The sequence below is a fragment of the Meles meles genome, chromosome 1 (genome assembly GCF_922984935.1).
Source record: "Meles meles chromosome 1, mMelMel3.1 paternal haplotype, whole genome shotgun sequence".
Lineage (NCBI taxonomy): Eukaryota > Metazoa > Chordata > Mammalia > Carnivora > Mustelidae > Meles > Meles meles.
Genome location: NC_060066.1, coordinates 185,516,405 through 185,540,791, shown reverse-complemented (window position 1 = coordinate 185,540,791; position 24,387 = coordinate 185,516,405). Strand labels below are relative to the sequence as shown.

Here is a 24,387-nt window from a genome sequence, read left to right as displayed (position 1 = left end):
TTTCCATACAAATATCCATTGTCAAAGCACCATTTGTTGAAAAGATTTTTTTTAAGATTTTATTTATTTATTTGACAGACAGAGATCACAAGTAGGCAGAGAGGCAGACAGAGAGAGAGGAGGAAGCAGGCTTCCCGCCGAGCAGAGAGCCCGATGTGGGGCTCGATCCCAGGACCCTGAGATCATGACCTGAGCAGAAGGCAGAGGCTTTAACCCACTGAGCTACCCAGGTGCCCCGAAAAGATTTTTTTTAATCACTCGGGCACCTTTGTCAAAAGTCAGTTGGCCGTGCCTAAGTGTGTTTTTGTACACTGGTCTATGGGTCCGTCCTTATGCCAATACCATTGTTACTTCATAGTAAGTCTTACAGTCACAGGTAACATAACTCTTCCAACTTGGCTCTTCTTTTTCAGAATTGCTTTAGCTATGCAAGGTCCTTTGCATTTCCAATAAATTTTAGCATCAGCATGTCAATTTCTCCAGAAAGCCTGTTGGAATTTTTACCAAATGTGCAATGAATGACTCTAGCAATAAATGTGGGGAGAATTGACATCTTCACAATATTGTGTCTTTCAATCCATGAACATGGTATGATTTACCCTCCATATATTTAGTCTTTAACTGCTCTCACTCTGCATCTGTCTGGCCATTCTTCTGCAATCATACCTCGCTTTGACAAGAGCCAGGAAAAGTTTTCCTCTTTTAAAGACCCAAGTGATTCGACTGGCCCCACCCAGATAATCCAGAGAGCAGAAATGGAAAAGTAAAAGACAGAAACCTGGGAAACATTAGAGCTCACAGAGTGAGCCTGGTTTCATAAGCTTCTCTCAAGAGAGGGTGCCCCTGGCACTGAAAAGCTAAGAGCCAGAGCCCAAGTACTGGAGGACCCTTGGGGAAGAGGCTGCCAGTCTTCCCTTGGCAAGCATGTGACATTGGGACACTTCCTTTATGTATCTTCTGTCTCTGCAGACCCAGACCTAGGACAAGGGCACTGCCCAGAAGTGATTAAATGTTAACACACCTTTCTGTCCCTCCCTGAGACAGGGAGAGGAAGGGGTGCCCCCGGGGTCGAGGACTGCCGGAGTTCACAGCACCCGGAGGTCAACTGCGTGTTTACTGCTTGTATCAGCTGTGGCTGGTGTAGACAAGACTGGCTGAGAGCTCCTGGACCTGAGCTCTCGGGAAGAAACACATGAGGGGTCAAAAGCGGTGGCCTTAGCTCCATCTTACCTTCCCTTCTGGTTGACACTGGGCATCCCTTGTGGAGTCTGTGGGAACAGAAGGCTTGGAGGACCTGTAAGCAGGAACTGTGGGACAGCTGGGAAGCCACCTGGCCCCATCAGATTCCACGGCCCGTGAACATCAGTGTGACAACAGAATCCCCACGCAGGACCCGGAGGCCCTGGTCAGACCTTTCTGGGGCCTTTTCCTCAGATGTCCTGCCCTTTCCTGCCTTTGTGCCTTGGCGTCCTCCTCCTCTTCCTGGTTTTAGTTGCCCAGAACCCTGTTTTCTCTCTCTTTAGAATTAAGAACCATCTTCAGAAAGCAACACAAGAAACCATTTTCAAACTGACTTTAATCTTTTTTTTTTTTTTTTTTGCTGCCCAAATATTGTACATGCAGAAGCCATGTGAAGAATTTTCTCCTCGAGGGAATTGGCAAGAATGTTGTCGGAAACAGCCGGCAGTCCTCCCCAGCCGTCCACCTGCCACCTAGGAGCCACAGCAAGTTTGGAAAGATGCTGCACATAGAAAATGTAGAGAGCGCAGATATAAAAGGCTAATTGCTTCTTATCTTAACAGTGTGCTTGTCAGTCCCTATCAGCTATCTCTTTCTTTGCAGGATGCATTTGGAAATTCTAAAAAAGGGGTTCCTGCCTCCTGTGAGTTTACATACTAAAGGAGTGGATAGAATAATCAGGTCAACTTTTCCTAAGGAGGCAGCCACTCTGCCTGAGGTGAGGTCTGCTGAGAGATTCCGGAGAGAGGAGTGGTTTCGAGAAGCAAAATACTTTGATGGAGAATGAGTGCCCTCTCTCCTCCCATCAGAGAGCATTGCCTTTAACATTCTCAGGTGTTCGACTCTCCCACGGATGTCATTCTAGAAGCAGAGAGGAGGATGGGCCCAGTCTCACCTGCTGGTGGGGGTACTGACCTACGCAGGCTGCGGCTGAGGTGGTCACATCCCACCAGCCCCTAGAAAAGTGTCCATTGTAGACAACCCTTAAGTATTTCCAGTCGTTACACAAGAAGAAAGGAGGGAGAGCAAACCACAAAGACGTGGAAGCAGAGTCTGTTAGGATTCCGAGTTCCTGTCAGAGGCAGCATCTGGGCACGGACGGATGAGGACCTACACCCGGTCGGGGTACCAGGGGCCGGATGAAACCAGCCCTTGGACCAAGTGTACCAGGCTGGAAACCCTCCTCGGCTCCAGATCAGACTTTAAAGCCTGGAGGGAACCATGGAACCACTAGCAAATGCTGACTTTGCAGATGAGGAAGCTGAGGCCCAGACAAGTGAGGAGTCTTGTACAAGGTCACAATTTGGGACAAAACTATATAGAACAGCCTTTGTTTGATGCCCTGTAACCAACTGTCCAGGCCATCGATCCGGGGGCGGGCGGGGCGGGGGACAGATGCTCTGTGGCCCCTGGATTCCCAGGGCCCATTTCTTTAGCCAAACTCTCTGGAACCCAGTCCCAGAGACCCTTCCTGACATCGGTGTGAACTCTGGCCCCTGGGCCTTACTGGCTAAGTTTCCAACTAGAGTCCTAGAAGGTTCGTCCAGAGCGGTAACGCACTTTTCTCAACAAGCCCTCGCCCCAAGTTAGTCTAGGCCCCTGACAGATTTCAGTTTCTCTTACTGGTGTGGTTTTCCTCACAGGCACAGCCAGGCTGGGCCCACAAAAGCCCGAGCTCGGGGTTGAGGGGGAAGAAGGAGTTGCTTTGCTACATGGAAAGATTAAGCCCTTTGTCAGAGAACAAGGTCCCACCGTCAGGCATGCCAACGGCCGAGGCAGCATCTGTGCGACCTCACCAGCAGAGCTGGCGCCCGGGCAGACCAAGTTGCTCTCTTTGGCATCACCGACATTGCTCTGAGATGCTCAGGCACTCTCAAAATCAGCCGTTCCCAGCCAGACCAGGCCCCGCCAGGCGCCACCAGGCCTCCCGACTGGGCGGGGCTCCCCTGCCTTCGGTCAGGAGTGTTTGGTTTTGCCCCATCCTCTTCTGACCTGAGTGAAAAGCAGACTGGAGGAGGGAGGCAGGGGAAGGAAGAGTCCACACGCCCGTCTCCTCCCTCTTCCTGCGATGAAAGAGAATCCAGGACGGGAAGCAGCATGTTCCCGAGCCTCTTTCCGTGTCAGGATCGGGGAGAAGAAAACGCCCGGGAGGAGAGGAGCACGAAGGGAGGAGCCGGCGAGGGAGGCAGGCCTCTTCTTTTCCATCTCCTGGCAGATGCCCGCCAGCCCCGCAGAAATGCCGCGGGCCCACCCGGGCCTGGATGGGGCGCCCTCTCCCTCCGGCCAGGGAGGGGCGCCTCGTCGACTTCATCAAGCAAAGGCAGCCATTTCTTGCACAGAGTTTGCACAGTGCAGGAAGCAATCAGAGAAACAGAAGAACGGCCTTCGTGAAGCTCTGCTGCTTTCCGGGCCGAGGAGGAAAGGGAATTGGAGGCATCGGGGAGCCTCCCGGGCAGCAGGATGTGGCTTGAGAACCCTGGTGGTACGTCAGGGTTCCTGGTCCCACAGTCAAAGATTGTGCTACATTTCATTTCCAGAGACATACCCTTGGGGGTCTCTATTGTCTCTAAGGGGGGAGGGGGCCGCTCTCCTCTAGGCTGGCAGTAAAGAGCTCAGGCATGCTTGCCCTGGTGGGGGTCATGCCCCGGGAGAACCAGTGATCTCATGAGCGAGGAGCTCCCCGGGTGCCCCTCTTTCTGGAGCCCCTGGGCTCTGCCTCACCCCGTCCCCCTGGAATGCTGGCATTCGGGGGAGAGCCTCCCAGGGAGGCTCGGCTTCTTTTGGGGGGAAAACGGGGAGGTGGAAGATATGGGATAGGGAGGAGTTTCGGAGCTGGTTTTTCCCTGAAGGATCAAATCCCTCTTGTCCAACCTAGACTTGGCCCCATTTACCAGAGGCTGATTCATAGCAAAGCCCTCAGACATCCCCATAGGGAAGGAGTCTGTGAGGGAAGTGGGACGCGCTGAGCAGCAGAAACGTGAAGACAGATGCTCTGAATCATCCCTCACGGTTCCTGCCCACAAGCCCAACACTGCTGCAGGGCCGCCCCCATCTCCGCCGCATCCGCCACGAACCTACCCGGGCAGAGGACAGGGCATGGCAAAGAGCCCCGTCCTGTCCTCAGCTCTGGGTCTCACCTGGGGGAAGCGGGCCTGCAGAGCCAGGACCAGCTGTGCCTGGCCAAGCAGGGTTCCCAGGTGAGGGAGCACTCTGGGGAGGATCATGTTCCCTCCTTCCCCCACCATCCCCTCTTCAAAGATGCTCTCCGCTCCAGGGAAGGCCAGGCCGGCACACCGTGCCCCCGCCTCTCCCGGGACAGGCTAGCTCCCAAACGGCTTCTCAGACAAGCCCCTGTATGGAGGAGGTTGAGGAACAGACCCTGAAACACAGCCATTCACAGTCACACGTGTGTCAGCCTCACATGACCTCACCATCATCGGGGGGATCCAGGTGGGGATTCGTAACTGACTGGTGCAGAGGTTTAAAGAGGGTAATTCCCTAAGGTCAACCTGGGGGTAATTACTTCTCCTAGGAGAGGTGGGATAGGAGCAGCCCAGCTCCTGGGAAGGTCCGGCAGCTAGGGACTGCAGCCAGGTCAGCGCAAGTTATCAACAGGTCAGGCCTCAGCTCCGGCGGGACCTTCTGTGTGCTAACTTGCCCCCCAAGGTGAGGGGACCGTGGCCTACAGCCACCCAGAGGTGGCTTTTCGCTGGAAGCCGTCTACCTTCTCTGTCTTCCTGGACCCCTCAAAGAAGGAGAGTGATCTCCCTCCCTGATAGCCCCCATTCCGTGCTGGGGGTGGGGGGTGGCTGCACGTTCTCGGTAGCACCACTCAGGGCTGCATCAGCAGGTGTCTACGCGATCCTAGGAGTCTTTACTAATCCCACCATTCCAGAAGTGTAGACTATGTTCACGCCATCCTGAGGGTGACTGTTCTGGAGAGGTGAATACCTCACAGACAGGACAGAAAATACCCTTTTGTGAGCGAGTTTCCTCTCTCTCCCCACCCTAGGGTCAAAGAGTACAGAGCCCTTTGCCTTATTTTTAGAAACATGAGATATGCGCGCATTACCCAATCCCGACAACCGGAGAGAATTTCTGCCTAAAGAGAAAAGTCGACCCAGCTGCCTCCTCCCTCTCCCTACGCCCACAACAGTCCTCATCTGTGATAAGACAAGAATGGAGGTTCTGGCGGAAGCCGGGAGCCCATTTGGTTCATTTCTTACTGCCCTTACCCACTTTCCATCTGTGGGCAGGACCAATGGGGTTTTCCTGGGAGGGAGGTTACCAGGCTCTGGCTTCGACCTGATGTGGGTCGCTACCAGGAAAGGAGGCCCTTTGGGTGGAGATGCCTTTATCTCCTGAGAACCTCCTCCCTCTCCACTCAGAATACGCCTCTAGGCCCATCTGTCCGGCTTTGGTTATGAATGGAGTCCAAGCACTCGGGTCTGAGACCGCCCCACTGCTCAGCTGGGTAGCTCCCCTCCACCTTGGGCATGTGGGTCAGAGTGATGCAGCGCTTGAGGCTGACGTCTGGGGAAGAGGCAGAGGGACAGTCTTCTCCATACCCTGATGCCCTCCTGCCACCTCTTTCCTCCCCACCAGACACGGACCCAAGGGCAGCCATGTGTACCCCCTGGGCAACGTCTCGCCTTTTGCCCCAGACCTGAGGAAGGAGAGGACAGATCTGGGCATTCCCAGCAGACATCTCATGGGTCCAGGCCCTGGTAGCCTCCCTCACACAGGGCCCAGCAGTCCTGTGAAGTCAGGGTTTGAGGGACTTTGGGAGGCTCCAACCAGACAAGAGCAGAAAGAAAGCAGAGGCAGGTGAGGTGCGGAGAGCAGGCCGGGCCACTCTCCAGAGGGCAGCTGCAGGGTGCAAGGAGGTGGGGAGGCCAAGAGGGGAAAGTATTGCTTGTACAGAGCTGGTGACTGTGGCAGGCTAGCTGAGTCCCGAGCCAGGCTGTCCGTGAGGCTGCGAAGCTGGAGCCCAGGTGAGTCTGAGCTCCCAGACAGGGACCCTGGTCTGGAAATGAGCAAACAAAGAGAGACCCAAATGGTCAGCCTCATGCAGCTAATCCCCAAAGGTCAGACAGGAGTCTCAACAGTGGCACAGACAAGGGGAGCCCCAGCCCTCCTCATCCCAGAAACAGTCCCACCCCCAGCGCTTCCTCCACAAGCCAGGTCCCACCAGGATGCACCCCGAGGGGGGCAAGGCCACCCCCCCCCCCCCCCCGGTGGCCTGGAGAACACACAGGAACCTCCAGGAACCATCTGCTTTGGCAGAGAACCTTCCCCCTGAGGCCAGCCTCCGGGGTGTCAAGACCCTCCAAGTCCACACCTCCTGGGATCCACTGGGAGAGCTCCTTTGGCATGTTGGAAGCAAGGAGGTTCAGAGGAAGGCAGGAGGTGGAGAACGATGCTAAAGGGAGGTGCTGGCACTTCCCTCTAAGGGGCCTGGCCAGCCTCCCTGGGAACTAAGTCTTCCTAGCCGTGTGCTGCCGAAGCGAGGAGGCGCTCTCCAAGCCCGCAGCTTCCCAGGCACGGTCTGCTGGCCCGGCCCCCAGCCAAGACCCTAGGTAAGCATGCTCCAGGCTGCAGGTGCATTCGGTGGGAGGAGCTGCCAGAGCGCTGGGCAGGGAGGAGGGTCCCCGAGGGGCCTCAGTGTGGCCAGCTGCAGTGGGTACTACATTCCTCAAAAAAGAGCCGCGGTGCTGAGAGAAGCACAGGTGGGACGCAGAACAAGGCAGAGAACAAAGCAGGGACCACCAAGAGGCAGCCCCGACAGGGACACGTGGACTCCACCCTGGGCACAGGACCAGGCAGGGGGGATCGGCGGCCACATCCCCCACTTCTGCCCCTGGACTCAGGGATCCACACCCACACAACACTCCTTTGGGTTTCTTTTCAACAAGACACAGAGAGATGTGGATTTAGCTCACGTAGTCACCAGGACTGACTGTACCCAAACAGGTAAACGGATAAAACATGGTCGCACACAAACACAGACACACACACAAACACACGCACACACACACACACTACGGTCTCCACTGCCAGCTGGGACGGGCCCAGTAGCCAAAAGGCATGCAGCAGGGCAAGGGTCCAGAAAGACACAAAGACTATGTACAGGGGAGGGGAGTGCCATGAGGCACCCCTTCCCACACTAGATCCCGGCCTCTTCGGAGGTCCTTAGGAGCACGAGGGGCTGGTGGCACTCTCCAGGGAGGACTGGGACAGGCGCCTGGTGAGGGATCCAAGCGTAGAGTCTGCCACTGAGGACGTGGGGAAGAGTTTGTACCAGCCGGTGACCGCAGCGGTCAGGTCCAGCTCGTCCAGCATGATCTGGGCCATGCCCATGAAGCATTTGTGGTCCATGCGGCCGTAGTCTCCCCAGACGATCACCTGCCGGGGTGGGAGGGGCAGGAGACAGGGGCGCTGAGCCAACTCCCTGACTCCAGGGCTCAGTAGTGGGCCCGGGAACCTACAAGTCTCACCAGGACACAGATGAGGCAGAGAGAGCCAGAACTAAGACTGATTTGGGGGCAACAGCTTACTGAGCACTTAAGGCGTGCCAGGCTCCAACATACGGACTTTTCTCCATTATCTCAACTGTTCCAGCCATCTAGGTAAAGGTGCTGTGTATCATCATTTCAACAAAGAGGAAATGACCACTCAGAGAGGTTAATTAACTAACCCCAAGATATACAGTAATAGGTGGCAGAGCTGGGATTGGAACCTGGGTTTGACTTCCAAACCCAGGAATCTCAGATGACAGCCTTCCCCATTTAGGAGGAGACTGAGAGTCCGGGACCTGAGTCATAGTTCCTAGTCTGCTGCTGGCTCACAGCGGAGCTGGGGGAGACCCCTGGCTCTCACTGGACCTCAGTGTTCCCATCCAGAAAACTGGAAGAGGGGAAGAGATGGGCTCGGTGATTTTCAAACTTGTATTTCTGTTGGTGGATCCTTTTCTCAAAATGGAATCACAATATACATATACAGAAAAACAGACACCCAGGATCCTCCCTGCCCCCACAGAACCCTAGGGTTCTGCAGTCCTGGTCATTTGGGACCCCAAGGGCCCTTGCCACACAAGGACCCCAGCCCAGAGGAACAGCCCCTGATGAGCAGTCACACAGCCCAGAGAGCCCCAGCTCAGTCCTCCCCTCTGTCCCCCACGTGTCCTCAGGTGAGGCCACCAGCCACTACAACCAGCTAAAACCCAGAGAGCAACTGTCTGCAGGCCAGGTACTTGGTGAGGCCCTCCACGTGCGTCTCTCATTTACACTTCATAGTATATCGTCCACAGACCGTGATGGAGCCGAACCTTAAATCCAGGACTGAACCCAGACACCAGACCCCACTTAGCCTCTGGCTAAGCCCCTCAGCTGCTTCATCTGTGAATGGGCGTGATGATCCCTCCCTCTCCGGACCATCACGAAAGCCACCGCCCTCTCTCAGAGTTGGGGTGGCATCACCTTGGCCAGGGTCTCCTTGGCTTTGCACGTCACTCGGTGAAACCTCAAGCGAGTCACTACCCCTGAGACGGCAAGATGGGGAGAATCATACCTACATCGCAGCATCATGTAGAGGACGCAAGGAGGTCAGGATTAAAAAGCCCTTTGCCCAGAGCCTGGCATGGAGCTAATACGCAATAAGCACCAGGCAGAAAGAGAAGGTGGTGGTCAAATGCGGCTTCTACCTACCCACTGAGTACCCTGGGGGTGGGACGGAGGAGTAGCAGACTTGTCCCCCTGAACTCTGGTTTCCCTTCGAATCAACAAGGGACAAAGACCCCTCACTGGGCTGTGAAAACAAACAGGTCATGCGCATTGATGCACCTAGTTCGGTGCCTGACCCAGGACACATCCAACACAAAAGAGATTTTAAATTATAACTTGCAGTCCTGGGGAGTCGCCCTGTCCCAGGAACCCCCGTAGAACTCACCTGCAGCACCTTGCCCTGGGGCCCCTCATCGAAGAGCAGAGCCTGCTGGTACAGGGGATCACAGGTCTTCTTGGCCACCTTTGTCTTCTTTTTGGCCAAGCAGGCCCCGTTTTCAAGCAGATAAACCTTGATATAGGTGGCTGAGGGATGGGAGAAAGCAAGCTTGGGAGGGGTCCAGGAGAGACTGCTATGGTCTGCTCCATCCCCTAACATCCAGCAGCTCCTGGAGGTGAGCGAGCTGTGTGGGACGAGCTGAGTGGACAGCAGTAGAAAAGACAGACTCAAAACACTGACTCATCCATCCTCCCCGCTGCCCGCCCCCCACCCCCGCAACTCTGTCTGCTGGCCTTCCAGGTAAGCCATGACTCCAGGGTCAAGAATACTGATCTAGGCCAAGGGGCAGTCGAGGACGTGCTAGACTCAGAGCTCAGTTGCATACCTCTGCCTGGCAGGACCCCCATATCTGAAACCCCTCTCCCTGCTGCTCAGCCTCACCTGGGAGGGATTTGGAGCCTGGTTTGGGGGTCAGGCCCCGAGCCTCAATCACTTCCACCTCCAGCTGGCCACTCCGGTCCATGATGGCAATGTGCACGTCCCCTGCAAGGGAGAAGAGGGACAGTCCAGGCAGAGGCAGAGCCATGGACAGGCCAGCCAGCTGCTGTGCCGAGGGCAGTCTGCAGAGGGCGCTATGCTGCTGGAAAGGGCACAACATGCAAACATTGCTTGCGCCAGAATTGCTCTCCAGAGGCCACTTGAAAGCAGCTGAGAAATCCTTTGATAGGTACCCTGGGGCAAGGGCAGGGGCATGACCCTCAGGGGGCATCCTTGGGTAGCAGCGGATGACTGCCAAACTCCCAGGTTTAAGTCTGGTTAACTGGGGGACTCCTCTCTTACTCAGCAGAATAGCGGCCCTCGGCCACTCCCCAAATATTTACAGACTATCAGTTTGAAGAGATGCTGAGATAGGAGCCTGTGCAGGACAGGAGGCACTGCCTGGGAATGCGGGCCTGTTCACACTCTGGCCAAAGGATGCAGGGAAGCCCAGATTTCCTGGGAACAGAGAACTGGGAAGTCCTCACTGTGCTCCCACAAACGATTACCTTGCTGAGGCAAGTTCTGTATGAAGTCATGTCAAGTTATTTCTAGAACTCTCAGCTTTGTTCAACATCGTTAGCAGAATTTGAAATGATGCATTAGTCACTTGGAGCATCCTTCAAAGGAATGCAGAATCATAAGCCTGATGCAGAGAAATTAGAATTGGCCAGACTTTGGGTTCAGCCACCCATTTTAGATACTCCGAGCTATCATGCAAAAATTGTTTATATTTGCATACTTGGGAGGATGGGGATTTATTACTTTCAGGAAACATCCTGGATGTCTTCACCCTCCCTTCTAGCTATTTCTGACCTCCCCGTGCTTGAGGGAAGGGGGAGGTCTCACTGTAACATTCCTAGCGAGAGGAGACAAGCAAAGGCAAGCCTGTCCTTCCCACTTCTAGACACCAGGAGGCATCACACGCAAGTGTTCCAGGCTGGGAAGGCACAAAAGCCTCATGGCGGTGGGTGGCTCCTCTCATTGCCTCCCAGACCCTGGCTGGGCCTAGGGCTGGGAAAAGTAGACTGTGAGCAAGGGCTGGGAATTAGCCAAATCCTACCCTAGAGCCAGAGGAGAGCTGGTGCTCACCCTCTGAGGGTTCCCGTGGACAAAGGCTCATCTGAGGACAAGGAAAGCACATCTGAGGACAAGGGAGCAGTGCCGTGGGATGAGAACTGGCCTGGGACAGAAACCCAGCTCCACTGCATGGCTCACAGCAACGCGCTGCCTGAGCCCAGCCTCCTCACGTGCTGTGAGGTCAAAGGTCGAACACTGTTCCAATGAGGACTGAGTCCGGAGGCTCAGGTTGGACTGATGGGGAATGCGGAAAGGCAAGGGGGCATCTCTAGGGGAACGAGTTCCTGGGAGGAGCTCCCTAAAGCCAACATGGCCAGTATCTAAGACAGAGGGGGAGAGGAAGGCAAGAAGGAGAGAGGGAAGGAGGAGGGAGGGGGCCAGAAGTGCAGCTAAGAGGACCAAGTAGAGACTCTGGGTAACAGGTCCCAGTGGCAGGGGAGGGGGCTGAGAAAATTATTTAAAAGGCTTTTAGGTGCCAGGCAGTTAGAAGCAACAAGTCCAAAAGGACACAGTTTTCAGGAGTAAATGAAACACTTCATTCAAAGCATCGAATAGGAACTCGACGAATTGTTGTTAGGTTGCAGAACTAGGGCAGGGATTCTTAGTCCCATTTTACAGATGGGAAACCGAGGCTCAAAGAAGGGGAGTGACTTGCCCAAGGTCACATGGAGCGTCAGGGGTAGCACAGACTTGGGGAACATCAATGCTCTGACAACTCTAGTTCACCACCTTACATGGAGCCGGCCATGGGGCTGGCCGTGGGAGACTGTGTGTGTGTGCGCGCACGCATGCGTGCATGCTTAGTGAGGGCAGGAACGTGCTATAAACCACTGCGGGGCAGCCAGCAGAGCCGAGCTGGAACCCCTGTCTTCTCAGTAGAGGGAGGGACCGTGGAGGGCCTGGCCAACTCCTTTTCACTGGTGCAAAATCCAGAGTGAGGGCTCCTCTCCTCAACTAGCACTGTGTCACACGGCGGCCCCCACAGAGCCCACCCCTTCCGCGCCATGGCCGCCATCACTCCACTCACTCGGCCCTCAGGAGGACTCACCCATTGGTGGCGTCGCCAATGTCTGTCGCCCCACAATCTGCGCTGGTCCCAGCCCATCCAGGAAATCACTGAACTGGCTTTCAGCCCCAAGCCGGGTGGTGGGGAAAATGAACCTGGAGGAAGATGCAGAGGGGTACATGAGGTGGCCTGGATGGTGAGATGCAGTGGCCACGCCCCTCTGTGCCTCAGTTTCCCCTCTCCATAGCACGAGTTCCCTGCTTTAGCTAGGGACAAACAGAACTCTTCATCTCTGCCCATTAGAGAAAAATGCTCTGATGTCCCTTGAGAAATAATAAACATAGGGGCGCCTGGGTGGCTCAGTGGGTTAAGCCTCTGCCTTCGGCTCAGGTCATGATCCCAGGGTCCTGGGATCGAGCCCCACATCGGGCTCTCTGCTCAGCAGGGATCCTACTTCCTCCTCTCTCTCTCTCTGCCTGCCTCTCTGCCTACTTGTGATCTCTGTCTGTCAAATAAATAAATTAAATCTTTAAAAAAAAGAAATAATACACATAACATAATAATGTTATCTAATCCTCAAGCACCAGGGTTTTCTAAGGTGACCCTTAGAAGGTAGGGCTTGCTGGATGCCTGTGTCCTCCCCAGGGGATATGAATGCCAAGAACCGGAAACACAGGCCAGAAATTTCAACGCCTGGGGCAAGTTCCAAGAACTGAGGTTTAGTTGACCGTATGTTTGAAATCCAAATCAATAACGTGAGGTGGTGCCCAAAACAGCAACCGAGACCAAAATAACACAATTATAGGGTTGAGAGAAAAGGCGAGCGGTGGTGGGTGGTCCCTGGTTGTGGGGGCCTGGAAATAGTAGCAAGCAACACTGACGGTGATTCAAAGCTGGCCGGGCGCCCAGGGCCCACTAAACGCTCGGCATGGGTCGTGTTCGTTCCCGCCATTCTGTGCGGCGGGAGCTATGCCTGTTTGACAGATGAGAACACAGAGGCTCTGAGAAGTAGGAGACTTGCTTTGACTGCAAAACAGAGACGAAGCCCACCTCGCAGAGCTACGGCGGGGACTGGGGCAGCTGGTGCGGGGAAGGTTCCAGACAAGCAGAAAACAGTAAAATGGCCATTATGATGTTGTTGCTGGGAACATCGAGGGAAGGGGCCCCTCCTGATGCGTTCAAGGCCACATGTTCTGGGGGTGGCCAGTAGAGAAAGGACCGATAGGGGAGGACAGGCCCAGGTGTGCTCAGTGGCTACAATGGACCAAAGTTCTGAGACCTCCTGGGATGGCTGGGGTGTCTGGTCTGGGAGATCAGACTGTCCCAGAATGACTCCCCAGTTGGAAAGTTTGGTCTTGAGTCCTCCTTGGTCACCGACAGACAGGGAGAAAGGTTGCATACGCTTGTCAAAGAGGGCCTTGGGTTTCTCCAGCTAGGCCAGCCTCCACTCTGTGGGAAGGGGCTTCGAGGCCCACTCACTATTACTGACTGGCCATCAGCAATGGTCCCAGACCGCACTCTGAGGAAAACAGGATCTGAGGAGGTTAAATAAGGTCATGGACTCTCAAGGTCACAGAATTTTAGGAGCTTGGTCTAGAGAACGTAAAGGTTGTGAACAAAGGTTGAAGAGTCAAGTGGCCTTAATTCAAATCCTGACTCCGCCACCACTGTACAGCTGTGACCTTGGGTAGGATACCTCACCCTCCTCCCATGCCTCAGTCTCTCCACACGGAACATGGAGATCAGTGCGACATCCCTCATTGTTAAATGATATACTGGTTTTGGTCTGATGGTGGCCAGTAGATCTCAGAGTGAGAAGCAGCCATCTGAAGTGGCCAGTGACACCTTGCATACGGTGGGATGCAGTAAATGCCACTTGCATTCATGGGAGTGGGCACAATCATGAGACACGAGATCACAGAATCCTAAATAACAGAGCCTCAGGGCCCTACAATCCATGGGCCTTGATGAGGCCGAACCAGAAAATCTTATTCATATAACCAGCTTCTTCACAGATTTGGGAGGGACTGAGGGAATAGCTAACCCAGTGACTTCTGAATTTTTGACTGCAACCCCCATCCGATGGAAAAAACCCATTTAACATCATAAGCCTCTGTGCAACCCTATATTAAAAAACCAAAACAAAAGTTCACAAGGTAATTCATCCTCACACCACAGGATATGTTTGAAATTTCTATTCCTTTCCCTAATGCCAGTTTTCACCCACTAAACTGATTTTACTTCCGCCTGAGTCACCAACCACGGTCTGAAAAGCACTGATCCACTCCAACCTCCTTCTCTAAGCTCCATGCAAGACCACTCATGAGAACTCCATTCATACCTGAGCTGCAACAGTGGTTTCAGATCGAGAAGGATTTGGGGTTCATACTTTCCTCTGGAGCAGGGCAGTGTAGGTGCTGGGGGGTGGGCAGCATGAAACACACAGACGGGATGCACCGTCCCAGGGGTGCTGGGGTATTTGGATGGGGAAATGCAGCCCAGAGCAAGATGAAGACCGGGGCGCAGGCAGCGAATGTCCACGGAAGGCGGGGACGCAGAGGAACCCACACATCTGGACCCAAAAACCAGCCAGAAGATTTTCCCATCCCACCCTGCCTCCAGCTCTGAGACTAGAGGACCATGCAGGAAGGGGGGGACCACAGTGGGCATGGGCTGCACGCACGTGCCCTCGGAGCTGTTGCTGTTGGTGCTCCCATCCGTGGACTCCCGGCTGCCCTGGCGTGTGACCCGACTCCGCATCTCCACAGCGATGCCCGTCTCTGTGCTCCGTCGGATGGTGCTGCGCAGCTTCTTGGTAGCCCCTTCTGGGACCCCCCAAAACATAGAAAGGGAACAAGGTCAGATCACTGATGAGGCTTCTGTGGGAATGTTGCCCAGGTCACTTCTTGGGTTCTGGCTGGAGGCAGGGGCGCTGCTGAGCTAGTCTGCACAGTGACAGGCGCAAAGACCAGAAGGATGACTGGAGGCAGAGTCAGGATGATGGGGCTGTGGGGCGGGGAGTCGCCAGGTGGAGCCCAGCCCTGCAGCGCTCACCCTCATCCCTGCCAGGCTCCCTGAAGGCCACCTTCCCAACTCAATTCCAGCCCTTGCCCCACACGGGTAAGTGTGCCTTTCTCTTCTGGAAAGGTTGCTTTCTCTGGCATTTCCAGGTTTGCTTTCGCTCTTCCAGGTACCCTCATGAACCCTATCACACCCGGACCTCACCCTCCACCTCTGTGATACCTTCATAGACCCAATTAAAACAAAAAACCAAAAACCCCACGGGAAGCCTGGCCACACTCAAACCAACCTGCATTCTCAAGGTGGGTCTGAACGTGGAGGGGTATGTGTGTGGAGGGGTGCAGAGGCCATTAGGGAAATGAGACTGAGAGGGACCACTAGGTTGACCTGAATTGACCTTGGCTTTGAGAAAGAGGTCTGCAAAAGAACCCTAGAAGCCATGTGGTGAGAGCTCACTCCATGTCTCTGTACCTCTTATTTGGAGGGACCTCTACCCTCACCCCAGCTCCCACCTTGAGACTTGCAGGGAACATGGGGCACTTTGCCTCTCCCAGCAGCCCACCATCCTGTCTGGGTTTCCATGGCAACCTCCTCAGCATTGCAGCAAGGTCCCCCTAGACACCCTCTCCTCCTGGGGTGGGGGGAGCATTAGACCAGTTGAACTGAAGGTTTGTAGGGCCTGCCCTGCTGAAGCTTCACTGCCTGAAGAGCTTGATAGGGAGGAAAGTGGCATCACATAAGGATTGTGCCAAAGGAGCCACTGGTTAGACACCTGGGCAAATTAAGAGTGGAACTGCCAACAGGGCTGGGGAGGCCGGGAGTGGAGCCTGGCAACACAGCCTCCAAAAGCTGTGGGGAGGGGGGAGCTGATTATGCTGGCCAGCCCCTCTCTGGGCCACACCCAATGGTGGGTTGGGGAGGGGTTGTTCAAAATGCCAGCCTGAGAAAAGGAAGACTTTAGTTTTCCTCCTTCATCCCACTTATATTTCAGGAAGTCCCACTGCGGGGTGGGGGGAGGCTAAGAGGGCCAAGATCCCCCGTGGATGGGATGGGGGGACTGGTAGTAAGTCTGGGCCAGTGGTGAGGAGGAATGTCTTCTTGGAAACCAGCCCAGCTGCTGCGATATTGGAATAGCTACTGTCCACAAGTCAGTGAGAACACTGCTATGTCCGTCAGTCTGTCTCCCTCTCTCTCTCTCTCTCTCTCACACATACACACACACACGATCACTTGAGCCGACACATATTTCTTTCACGTGGGCATAAGCAGATACACATGAGTGCTAACAATCACATGTATGAGTACAGTGATCTCCCACACCAGGTCACATACACTCATACAATGGGCACACGATCACTAACAGTCCTACAAGGTCTTAATCATACTCTGCCACACACACGTGACCCTCACACCGTAACACCTGATTGAACCCCTCCAGTCGGTCACACACAGAGATACAAACTCACAAATGTTGTGTAACCCAACACACAGAGGACTGGGCAATGATGGTGGGTATAGGGGGGTCGCTCTGTCCATGGTTCCTAACTGCCATATCCCCTCTAACCAATTAGGATGGGTCTGTGGGAGCTGCACTTTACCCTTCTCCATATCCCCCCAAAAACACACACCCTGAGCTGAAGCCAGAGCCCTTCCACCCATGGCCCCAACCTTCCTCTTCTAGATCCACTTGGGAGAAAATTTACCTCAACCTACTGCGAGCCCCTGGGTAGGGGTGTCACAGAATCCTGAAGTATTAGAGACACCTTGCTAGCCCCCGATTGCCATTTCATAGATGGGGAGCCTCAGGGCCACATGCTCACAGGGCTGGGGCCAGACCGCAGGCCCACACTCCCCTGGTCTACTGACGGCCTCCTTTTCACTCCTCTCCATCAAGTCCATATAGGTTTGAGAGGTGATTCAGCAGAGGTTAAGTTCCACATCTCCTGGGTGGGCAGAAAGTTCTTGCAGCCTCAGAGAAAATTCATCTACTGGTTTCATGCTTGTCTGGTCTGAACTCTGTCGATCTGGGAGTAACTTTATGTGGGCTCTCTCTCTCTCTCTAGAAAACTGGGCCAAGTTGCTTACAATAATTCTGTGGTGCCTGGAGACTGAAAGACTCCAGGAACCATCCCATCTGTCCCACCACATAAAAGGGAGAAGCAGAGCCTTCAGCAGCTCTCTCCATGGCATCTCTGGACCAGTCCTGAGCCCTCTCCCCCACCAGAGCCCAAAGTCCAGGTGGGAAGGGCTGCTGTCCCTGGTACTGAAAAGAAGCTCTCCTTTTGATCAAAGGCTGGAATGGTCCAGCCTAAGGCCCGGTCAGAACCCACCGATGTTCTGGGATACCAGAGCTCTGACCCTACCCTCATCATTTTTCCCACAATTCAGAGAATGTTAGATCTAGAAAGAAACCGGGAGACGGTCTTTATGGTTCCATTTTAACAGAAGAGGAAATTGAGACCCAGTGGGAATGTGAGTTTCTCAAGGTCCCAAGGGTAGTTACAGAGCCAGGACTAAACTCTAAAGTTTCAGAGTGATTTTCTGAGTTAAATGTGAGGAATAAACTGGAAAGGGCAGGTGTGAAGCAGGGGAACTAGCTGAGGTAATAGTCCAGGCTAAGTATCACAGGGCGGGAACCAGGACTGAGGCTTTGAAACAAAGAGGAGGAGATGGGTGGGGCCGTAGCAGAGACAGTATAGACAGAAGACCAGAAGGAGGGAAGCCCCTAGAGGGGCAGACCTAGAGCTCAGAAGATTGTGTCCCGACTCCACACAGCCCGGCCCTGCAGGGATCCTAGCAAGGAACCGAGCCATCCCATCTGGGGATAGCAGGAACACCCTGCTAGGATCTTTTTCCAGAACAGAGTTTCCCAGCCCAGTACCCATGGTGAGTCAGCCCATACATCACCATGGGGACAGACTCTCCTACTCAGGATGGGGCTCCAAGCTGAGACACTGGCAATCTCAAGGCTGGGGAGAGGAGCATGCTACAAGCAAGGGGCAGAGCTGTGGGGGCTAGAGAAGTCACTTCTTATTTGGTCCTACTGTGTGATCCTGGCCAATAATAACACTGACAATTTACCAAGTATCTACTATGTGCCAGGCATGAGGCTGAGTACCTTTGCTTATCCTATCTCATGCAATTTCCTGGACAACTCTGCAAGGCAAGTGTCATTGTCCTTATTCCACAGTCAAGGAAGCAGACTCAGAGAAGTGAAATAACACGCCTGAGTCACCCAGCTAGCAAATGACAGGGTGTGGCTCAAAAGGCCAACTTGAAGTTGTTCTCTAGGAAAGTGCCTCTCCTCTCCAGGCTCACATGCCTCATCGATAAAATGAGCATGTTGGACTAGATGATCCCGAGGGGCCCTCCCTACTCTCACAACCAGAGATTGGGTGATTCAAAGAGACTCAGTTAAAAGTGCATCTGGGCCATTCATCTCGCTCCAGCCCCAGGCCTTCAGCTGTACCCTTGCATACCATGGACACAAGTGATCCTGAAGCCCTGTCATCATTCATCTTCCTTTGAGACTTGAGGTCTTCTTGGTGTCTACTCCAATCCCTACCTGCTGACTGTGGAGTCTGGGTAGGTGGACAGCCCCAGGCCGACCACTGGACTGTCTCCCAGTTACTCAGGCCCCAGCCCTGGGTTTGGAAGACTGTCTGTCCAGATCACTTGGGCATGAAGAAGCCTTTGGTTCTGAAGCTGAATCAGGTGGATTCAGCTGGAGATCAGTACGGCTAGGTCTCCTGAAGCCACATTCCTGGGCCCCAATACCTCCTCAAATTAATCTTAATCCCTTAAACTTAATCCCACTCCTTGGTCCTCTACCAACCAAACTCCTGAATCCCTATCTTGACTCTCTGGTGCTGGGCCTAAATTGCATACTTACAGAGGATATGCCCATCCTGGGGTATTGATAACCTCCAGCCCCCTCCCCATCCAGCATTTCCCTGCACCAGAAACCGCATCGCAGCTCGATCGCTGGAAAAGACCATCCCACGTGCTCCTGCAAAGGGCTTTGTAAAAATCTATTTTAAGGCCTGGAAAAGTCTCCCACCCTCAGCCCCAACTGGGAGTCTTGACGAGCATTCTCTCTGGATCCTCCCGGGCCCCCGCCCCCTCACCACCCCCATCCAGCTGCCCTATTTGAAGGTTTCCTGGGGAAGTTGTTACTCTGAACAAAACAAGCAGGAAGAGATTTTAAAACAAAACCAGCTGGTGTCTGGGCTGATGCTTCAAAGTGAGGAGGTCTTTGGGGGGGAGCAGGCTGGCTCCTCTGTGACGTGGGGTTCAGCATGACTGTGTGTGTGACAAAGTGGGTCGCCCACCGGTCTGAGCAGAACTGGCATTCCAAAACTAAGTGTTTGAGAAAATACATTTTCCCAGATGCAGCTGGTAAGGGGTGTGTGACTTTGGACTCACGAGATATGTGCGTGTAGGAGGGCAACGTGCTTCTGTGGCCACGGGCCATTGTGTGTGTGCGCATGTGTCACTATGCTTCTGGCATCCGGGTCTCTGCATTAGTACTCGGAGGGCTCTGCCTGTGGGATTCGCACGACTGGCTTTATCATGACCACAAACAGTATGAATGGCTGTGATACGCTCTCTCGGCAGCAGGGGTGGCTCACCCCATGTGACCACGCACGGCGTGTGTTTCTCTCCGGGGACTTGGAATGCAGAGGCATAACTAACTACATTCGCGCACCTGTTGGCACTTGGGAGACTCAGAGAACACAGAGGAGACCGAATCCTGCAGACGTGCGTCTGCGAAGGTGTGTCCCTTGGCACAGGGCCAGGAATACAAGGGCCGGTTCATAAAGAATGGATGAGGAGGGGCGCCTGGGTGGCTCAGTGGGTTAAACCACTGCCTTCGGCTCAGGTCATGATCTCAGGGTCCTGGGATCGAGTCCCGCATCGGGCTCTCTGCTCAGTGGGGAGCCTGCTTTCCTCTCTCTCTCTCTCTGCCTGCCTCTCTGCCTTGTTGTGATTTCTCTCTGTCAAATAAATAAATAAAATCTTTAAAAAAAAAAAAAAAAGAATGGATGAGGAGTGTGTCAGTCTGTGCATGGGGGGCAGCGGGTGTAGAATTTAGGAGCGTGAACCCAGAAGCCCAGCTGCTGGGCTCTGAATTCACTAGCTGTGTAGTTTGGGGCATCTTCCTGCTCCTTCTCTGTGCTTCGTGGAGTGGGCAGGGATTCCACGAGGCAGTACAGGGACGGGACCCAGAACAGCACATTGTATATGGTACGTGCTATAGAAGTACTTGTGGGTGTGAGGACCCTCCCTGGGTGCCCCGTCATTGCAAGGTGCCCCCAACCCAGCCCCCCCGTCCTGCGCCCACTCACCAGACTGGGGCAGCTGCAGCGTGCTCTTGCTCCACTGGGTCAGGCCCACGATGGCCACCATCTTGGCCCCGAGGCTGCTGCGCCGCTTCTTGGCTGTGGTGATCCCAGCCCCACCCCCAGCCTGCTGGGAGCCGCAGATCTCACCACTGATGCTGGAACTCCGAACCACGTTCCTGGAGGCCGCGGCCGAGGCCGGACCCGGCTCCCCGTTAAACATGGTCCGAGGGGTGGCGAGGCCTCAGGCAACCCTGTGAGGGAGGGCAGGAGAAAAAGGGGTCCCACATCAGACCCCCGAGCCACTATGCTGTACCCACTTCTTCCTAGCTGTGTGACTTTGGGTCAGTCACTTGGCCTCTCTGAGCTCATGAGGATTAAATGAATAAATAAAGGCGGAGTATACCCAGGGTCCAGCTCATTAAATGGTACCATTCTTAGGAGCACATGGCGGTCCTGGCAAGTGACCTGGTTTGGCAGTAAAGGCAGAGGCTGCGGAGTCATTCGGCCCACTCTTGAATTCCTAAGGCCTCTACACACTGGCTGTGTGATCTTGTGACCAAGCACCTTGGGGTTTCAGTGAACACCTCAGCAAAACAGGAAATACAAGCACTTACCTCACAGGGTTGTTGTAAGGATTAAATTAGAGCGTGTGAAGGCGCCTAGAACAGTGTCAGGCATGGAGTAAATATTTAGGAGGTGTGATTACTTTCACAGCCAATAATAAGAACAGGGAGAGCAACAGTGGCCCCAGGCTGGGGAGACAATGGAAGGGGACCTCCTGCTAAAGGGGCCAGCACAGAGAAGTATAAAAGGAGCAGGCACGAGTCACCCTTAAGCACACCGCAGAGCGGCAGCCACTGGAGGTGTTTTAACCCGAATCCCAGGGTTTTTCTTAATGCATTTTAAAAATAAACTGAACTCACACTGCACATACAATTTTACATCCTGGTATTTTTCATTTAACCTCTGATCATGAGCATCTCCCAATGTTGTAATATACGGCACACGTGTTTTAATACCACCATAATAGTCCATTGTGTGGTGGTAGCATAATTGACTTAACTATTGCAATACAGTGACCTCTTAGGTCAGGTCTGACTTCCTCCCCTCTCTCCTGCCTTTTAAACAACACCGCAACAAACCTCTTTCTACACTGCTTTGATCTGCTTCTTTCCTGAGGATTGATTCCCAGAAACAGAGTGACTGGGCTGGGTATAGAGACTGCCGGGAGCCTCCCCATTGCTCACTCTCCCTTCCTGCTTCCGGGCAGACTGCTGCTTTCGTCAGGTACCACCCATCCCATTTTGGAGGCAGATCCTGATTAGTTCAAGTCACTCCGTGAATGGCACTCACCTGGGTAACTAGTACTGGTCCTGAAGGCAGGCCTGTGACTCAGCCGGCCCGATCTGACTTAAGGGGAAGATTTGGATTCCATGCTTATGGGAAAAGTGGGGTCTCCCTCCCTGCTTTTTCCCTCAAGACCCTTCTCCCTAGAGAAGGCCCAGTCTCAGGAGGAAGCCAGTGTCGCTGAGGACCCAGAGCAAAGGAAAGGACCTCAGGCCACCCCGGAGCCAGCCTTTCTCTGGTCTAGCCAGTTATGGGAGATAATGTGCTTACGCCAGTTTGAATCAGTGTTCTCTGTCCCACCCAAAAGCATCCCACCTGACACCGAGGACATAAACATTTCTTTGATTCTTAGAAAATATTGCCAAATTCCTTTCCAAAGCTGCCATCAACAAATATTTAAGCCCCTAAAACTCCAAGGTCTAGGCTGAATGCCAAGGATATGACAGTGAGCCAGGCCGACATGGTCCTGCCCTCCCAGAGCCACCAGTCCAGGAGAAGAGACAGACAGTAAGTCACTGATTAGGTAATTAAATATTAAATCTGAGGGAAGACAGAGGGCACTGGGAGCCACTCTGGGGGAGCGAGGGAGTGGGGCAGCAGGCGTCTATGGCTCGGTTTTGTACAGAGATGGGATCTCCAGCTGTCTGGCCTCTACAGCTTGGCCGAAAGTCCAGTGCAGCAGGGAGTGCACTCCGCTCAGTGTACCCGAAAAGCAGCTGCTCCAGCAGGCTCTGCCTCCAGCTCTTCCCAGCTCTGTCCCAGGCTACAGAGCTCTTCCCAGCACAGCTCCCCATCCCGGGGCTAAGGTCACTCTGCTTGACCCTCTGCCCTCAGGCTTGTCATCCTAAGGGAATCTGACTTTTCAAAAGGACAGAGCTGAAGGAGGTGTGTGAGAATAAGGGAGAAGGGAAGGGGCCACTCTAGAGGATTCTGCAGCAGAGAGCTGCGAAGGGTGGCTGCTTGGCCTCCTGGTCAGTGCGGCTCCTGCCAACCAGGCAAATTGGGGCTGACAGTGGGGATGAGTCAAAGCTGTGTTCTCCCTCCTTTGTGGTTGTCTGGGCCATTTTTTGCTCACCCTGTGATACCGGCAGAGTCCCGGATTATATTTCTCCAGCCATCCCCCGTTAACCTTGCAGCTAATGGAAAGTCCCCCTGGACTTGGGCCTATGATGATCTCTTCTCTTCAGTTTCCAATTCCAGTGCCTGTTTGTGTGTTTCTCTGGGTATCTGCATGGTCTCTTGGTGGATAGTGGGAGAAGCCTCATTTACTCTTTAAAGAATTTCTGTTAGGTGTGTGGTAGTCTCCATGTCACAGGTGAGAAACTGAAGTCTCTGGGAAGTCAAGGCCATCCTATTCAGCTAAGAAATGGCAACACCTGGACTCGAACCCAGGTCTCCCTTTCCCACAAAGGTGCAGACACAGGGGCGCCTGGGTGGCTCAGTCGGTTAAGCATCCTACTCTGGGTTTTGCCTCAGGTCATGATCTCAGGGTGGTGGGATGGAGCCCCTGTCCTTGGGCTCCACAGCAGGGAGTCTGCTTGAGAGTCTCTCTCTGCCTCTGCCCCTCTCCCCACTCATGCTCTCTCTCAAAATAAATAAATGAAATCTTTAAAAAAAAAGAAAAAGATGCAGGCATGCTCAGCAGCTCCTGCCCCTCCCAGCCAGAGCTCAGCCAAAGGTGTGGGCGCATCCCTCCCCTTCAGCCTTTGCCCTGGGTCTCTGACTCTTTGAAAACACTGGAAAAAAAAAAAAAAAATCTCTGATGAGGAAAAACCTCTGTGGCCCAGGTTTTCACAGCTGGCATGAGCAGTATGTGAGGGCCAGGAGAAACCCCACCCAGAGCACAGCTGTAAGAGTTCCCACAGCACAGAGCAAGAGCTCCCCAGGCACAGCCTACAGGAAGCCAGAGTACCACTCCCAGGGGCTGAGAAGGGAGGAAGGTATGGGACAAAATTCCTGACTCCACCAACCCAGGGGCTCATGTTGCCTCATGAATAATGAATGACATTGACAAGCAGATGGTTTGACATCCAGGACTCGGCCCCATCTGGAGCCTTCTCATCTTTAACCACCCAGGGATCACCCAGGGGGCCTGGAGAGCTGATGAATGCTTCAGAGCCCCACCACACGGGCCACCCTTCAAGGGACAGGAGGAGCCAAATCCGAAGCACAGGACCCAAGGTCTTGGGACCTGACCCCTGGGTTGGGCGGCCTGGGAGAAATAAGAATGAGGAAGTGGGATTAGAATGTATACAGGCTCCTGTCACTTTCTCTGGGCCTTGGTGTCCTCATCTGTATGTAAAATAAAGCGATTGCCTTAGGTGATCTCTAGAAGCCCTTTTAACTAGAGAGCAGAGCCTGTGGACACACACTGCATGGGCAGGCTCAGAACTGGGGCTCCAGGTGCTTCTCTGACAGCTGGTCTAGCTCAAGAGGAGTGAGACAAAGTGACAGAGCCAGCCACCCGGCCCCTATGAGGAGGAGGGCCTCCTCCCAGGGACCCTACAGGGCATCCTGGTAGTTCTTTTTTTTTTTTAAGATTTTATTTATTTATTTGGCAGACAGAGATCACAAGTAGGCAGAGAGGCAGGCAGAAAGAGAGAGGAGGAAGCAGGCTCCCTGTAGAGCAGAGAGCCTGATGCAGGGCTCAATCCCAGGACCCTGAGATCATGACTTAAGCCAAAGGCAGAGGCTTTAACCCACTGAGCCACCCAGGTGCCCCGTGTCCTGGTAGTTCTGAAAGATTGCTAAAATGAACTCCATCCTTCAACAATCTTCAACAAGTCTTCAACAATCCCTGCCTCTGAGCAT

At 54.0% G+C, this 24,387-nt stretch overlaps 1 protein-coding gene across 2 annotated transcripts in view; it reads right to left on the bottom strand.

Moving 5' to 3' along the window:
• Window positions 1–202: 202 nt before the first annotated feature.
• Window positions 203–24,387, bottom strand: part of RIMS3 (regulating synaptic membrane exocytosis 3) — a 41,776-nt gene continuing 17,591 nt past the window's right edge. The window contains exons 3-9 of one of the 2 annotated variants that reach the window (XM_046021417.1): window positions 20,233–20,480; window positions 14,547–14,688; window positions 11,906–12,018; window positions 9,682–9,783; window positions 9,187–9,326; window positions 7,541–7,644; window positions 204–6,265 (exon numbers count right to left, since the gene is read on the bottom strand). In XM_046021417.1, the coding sequence (XP_045877373.1) occupies window position 6,265; window positions 7,541–7,644; window positions 9,187–9,326; window positions 9,682–9,783; window positions 11,906–12,018; window positions 14,547–14,688; window positions 20,233–20,449 (819 nt within the window). In that variant the 5' untranslated portion in view covers window positions 20,450–20,480 and the 3' untranslated portion in view covers window positions 204–6,264. Of the gene's footprint in view, window positions 7,645–9,186; window positions 9,327–9,681; window positions 9,784–11,905; window positions 12,019–14,546; window positions 14,689–20,232; window positions 20,481–24,387 lie in introns of both variants that reach the window. The other variant, XM_046021408.1, reaches the window with a different exon arrangement.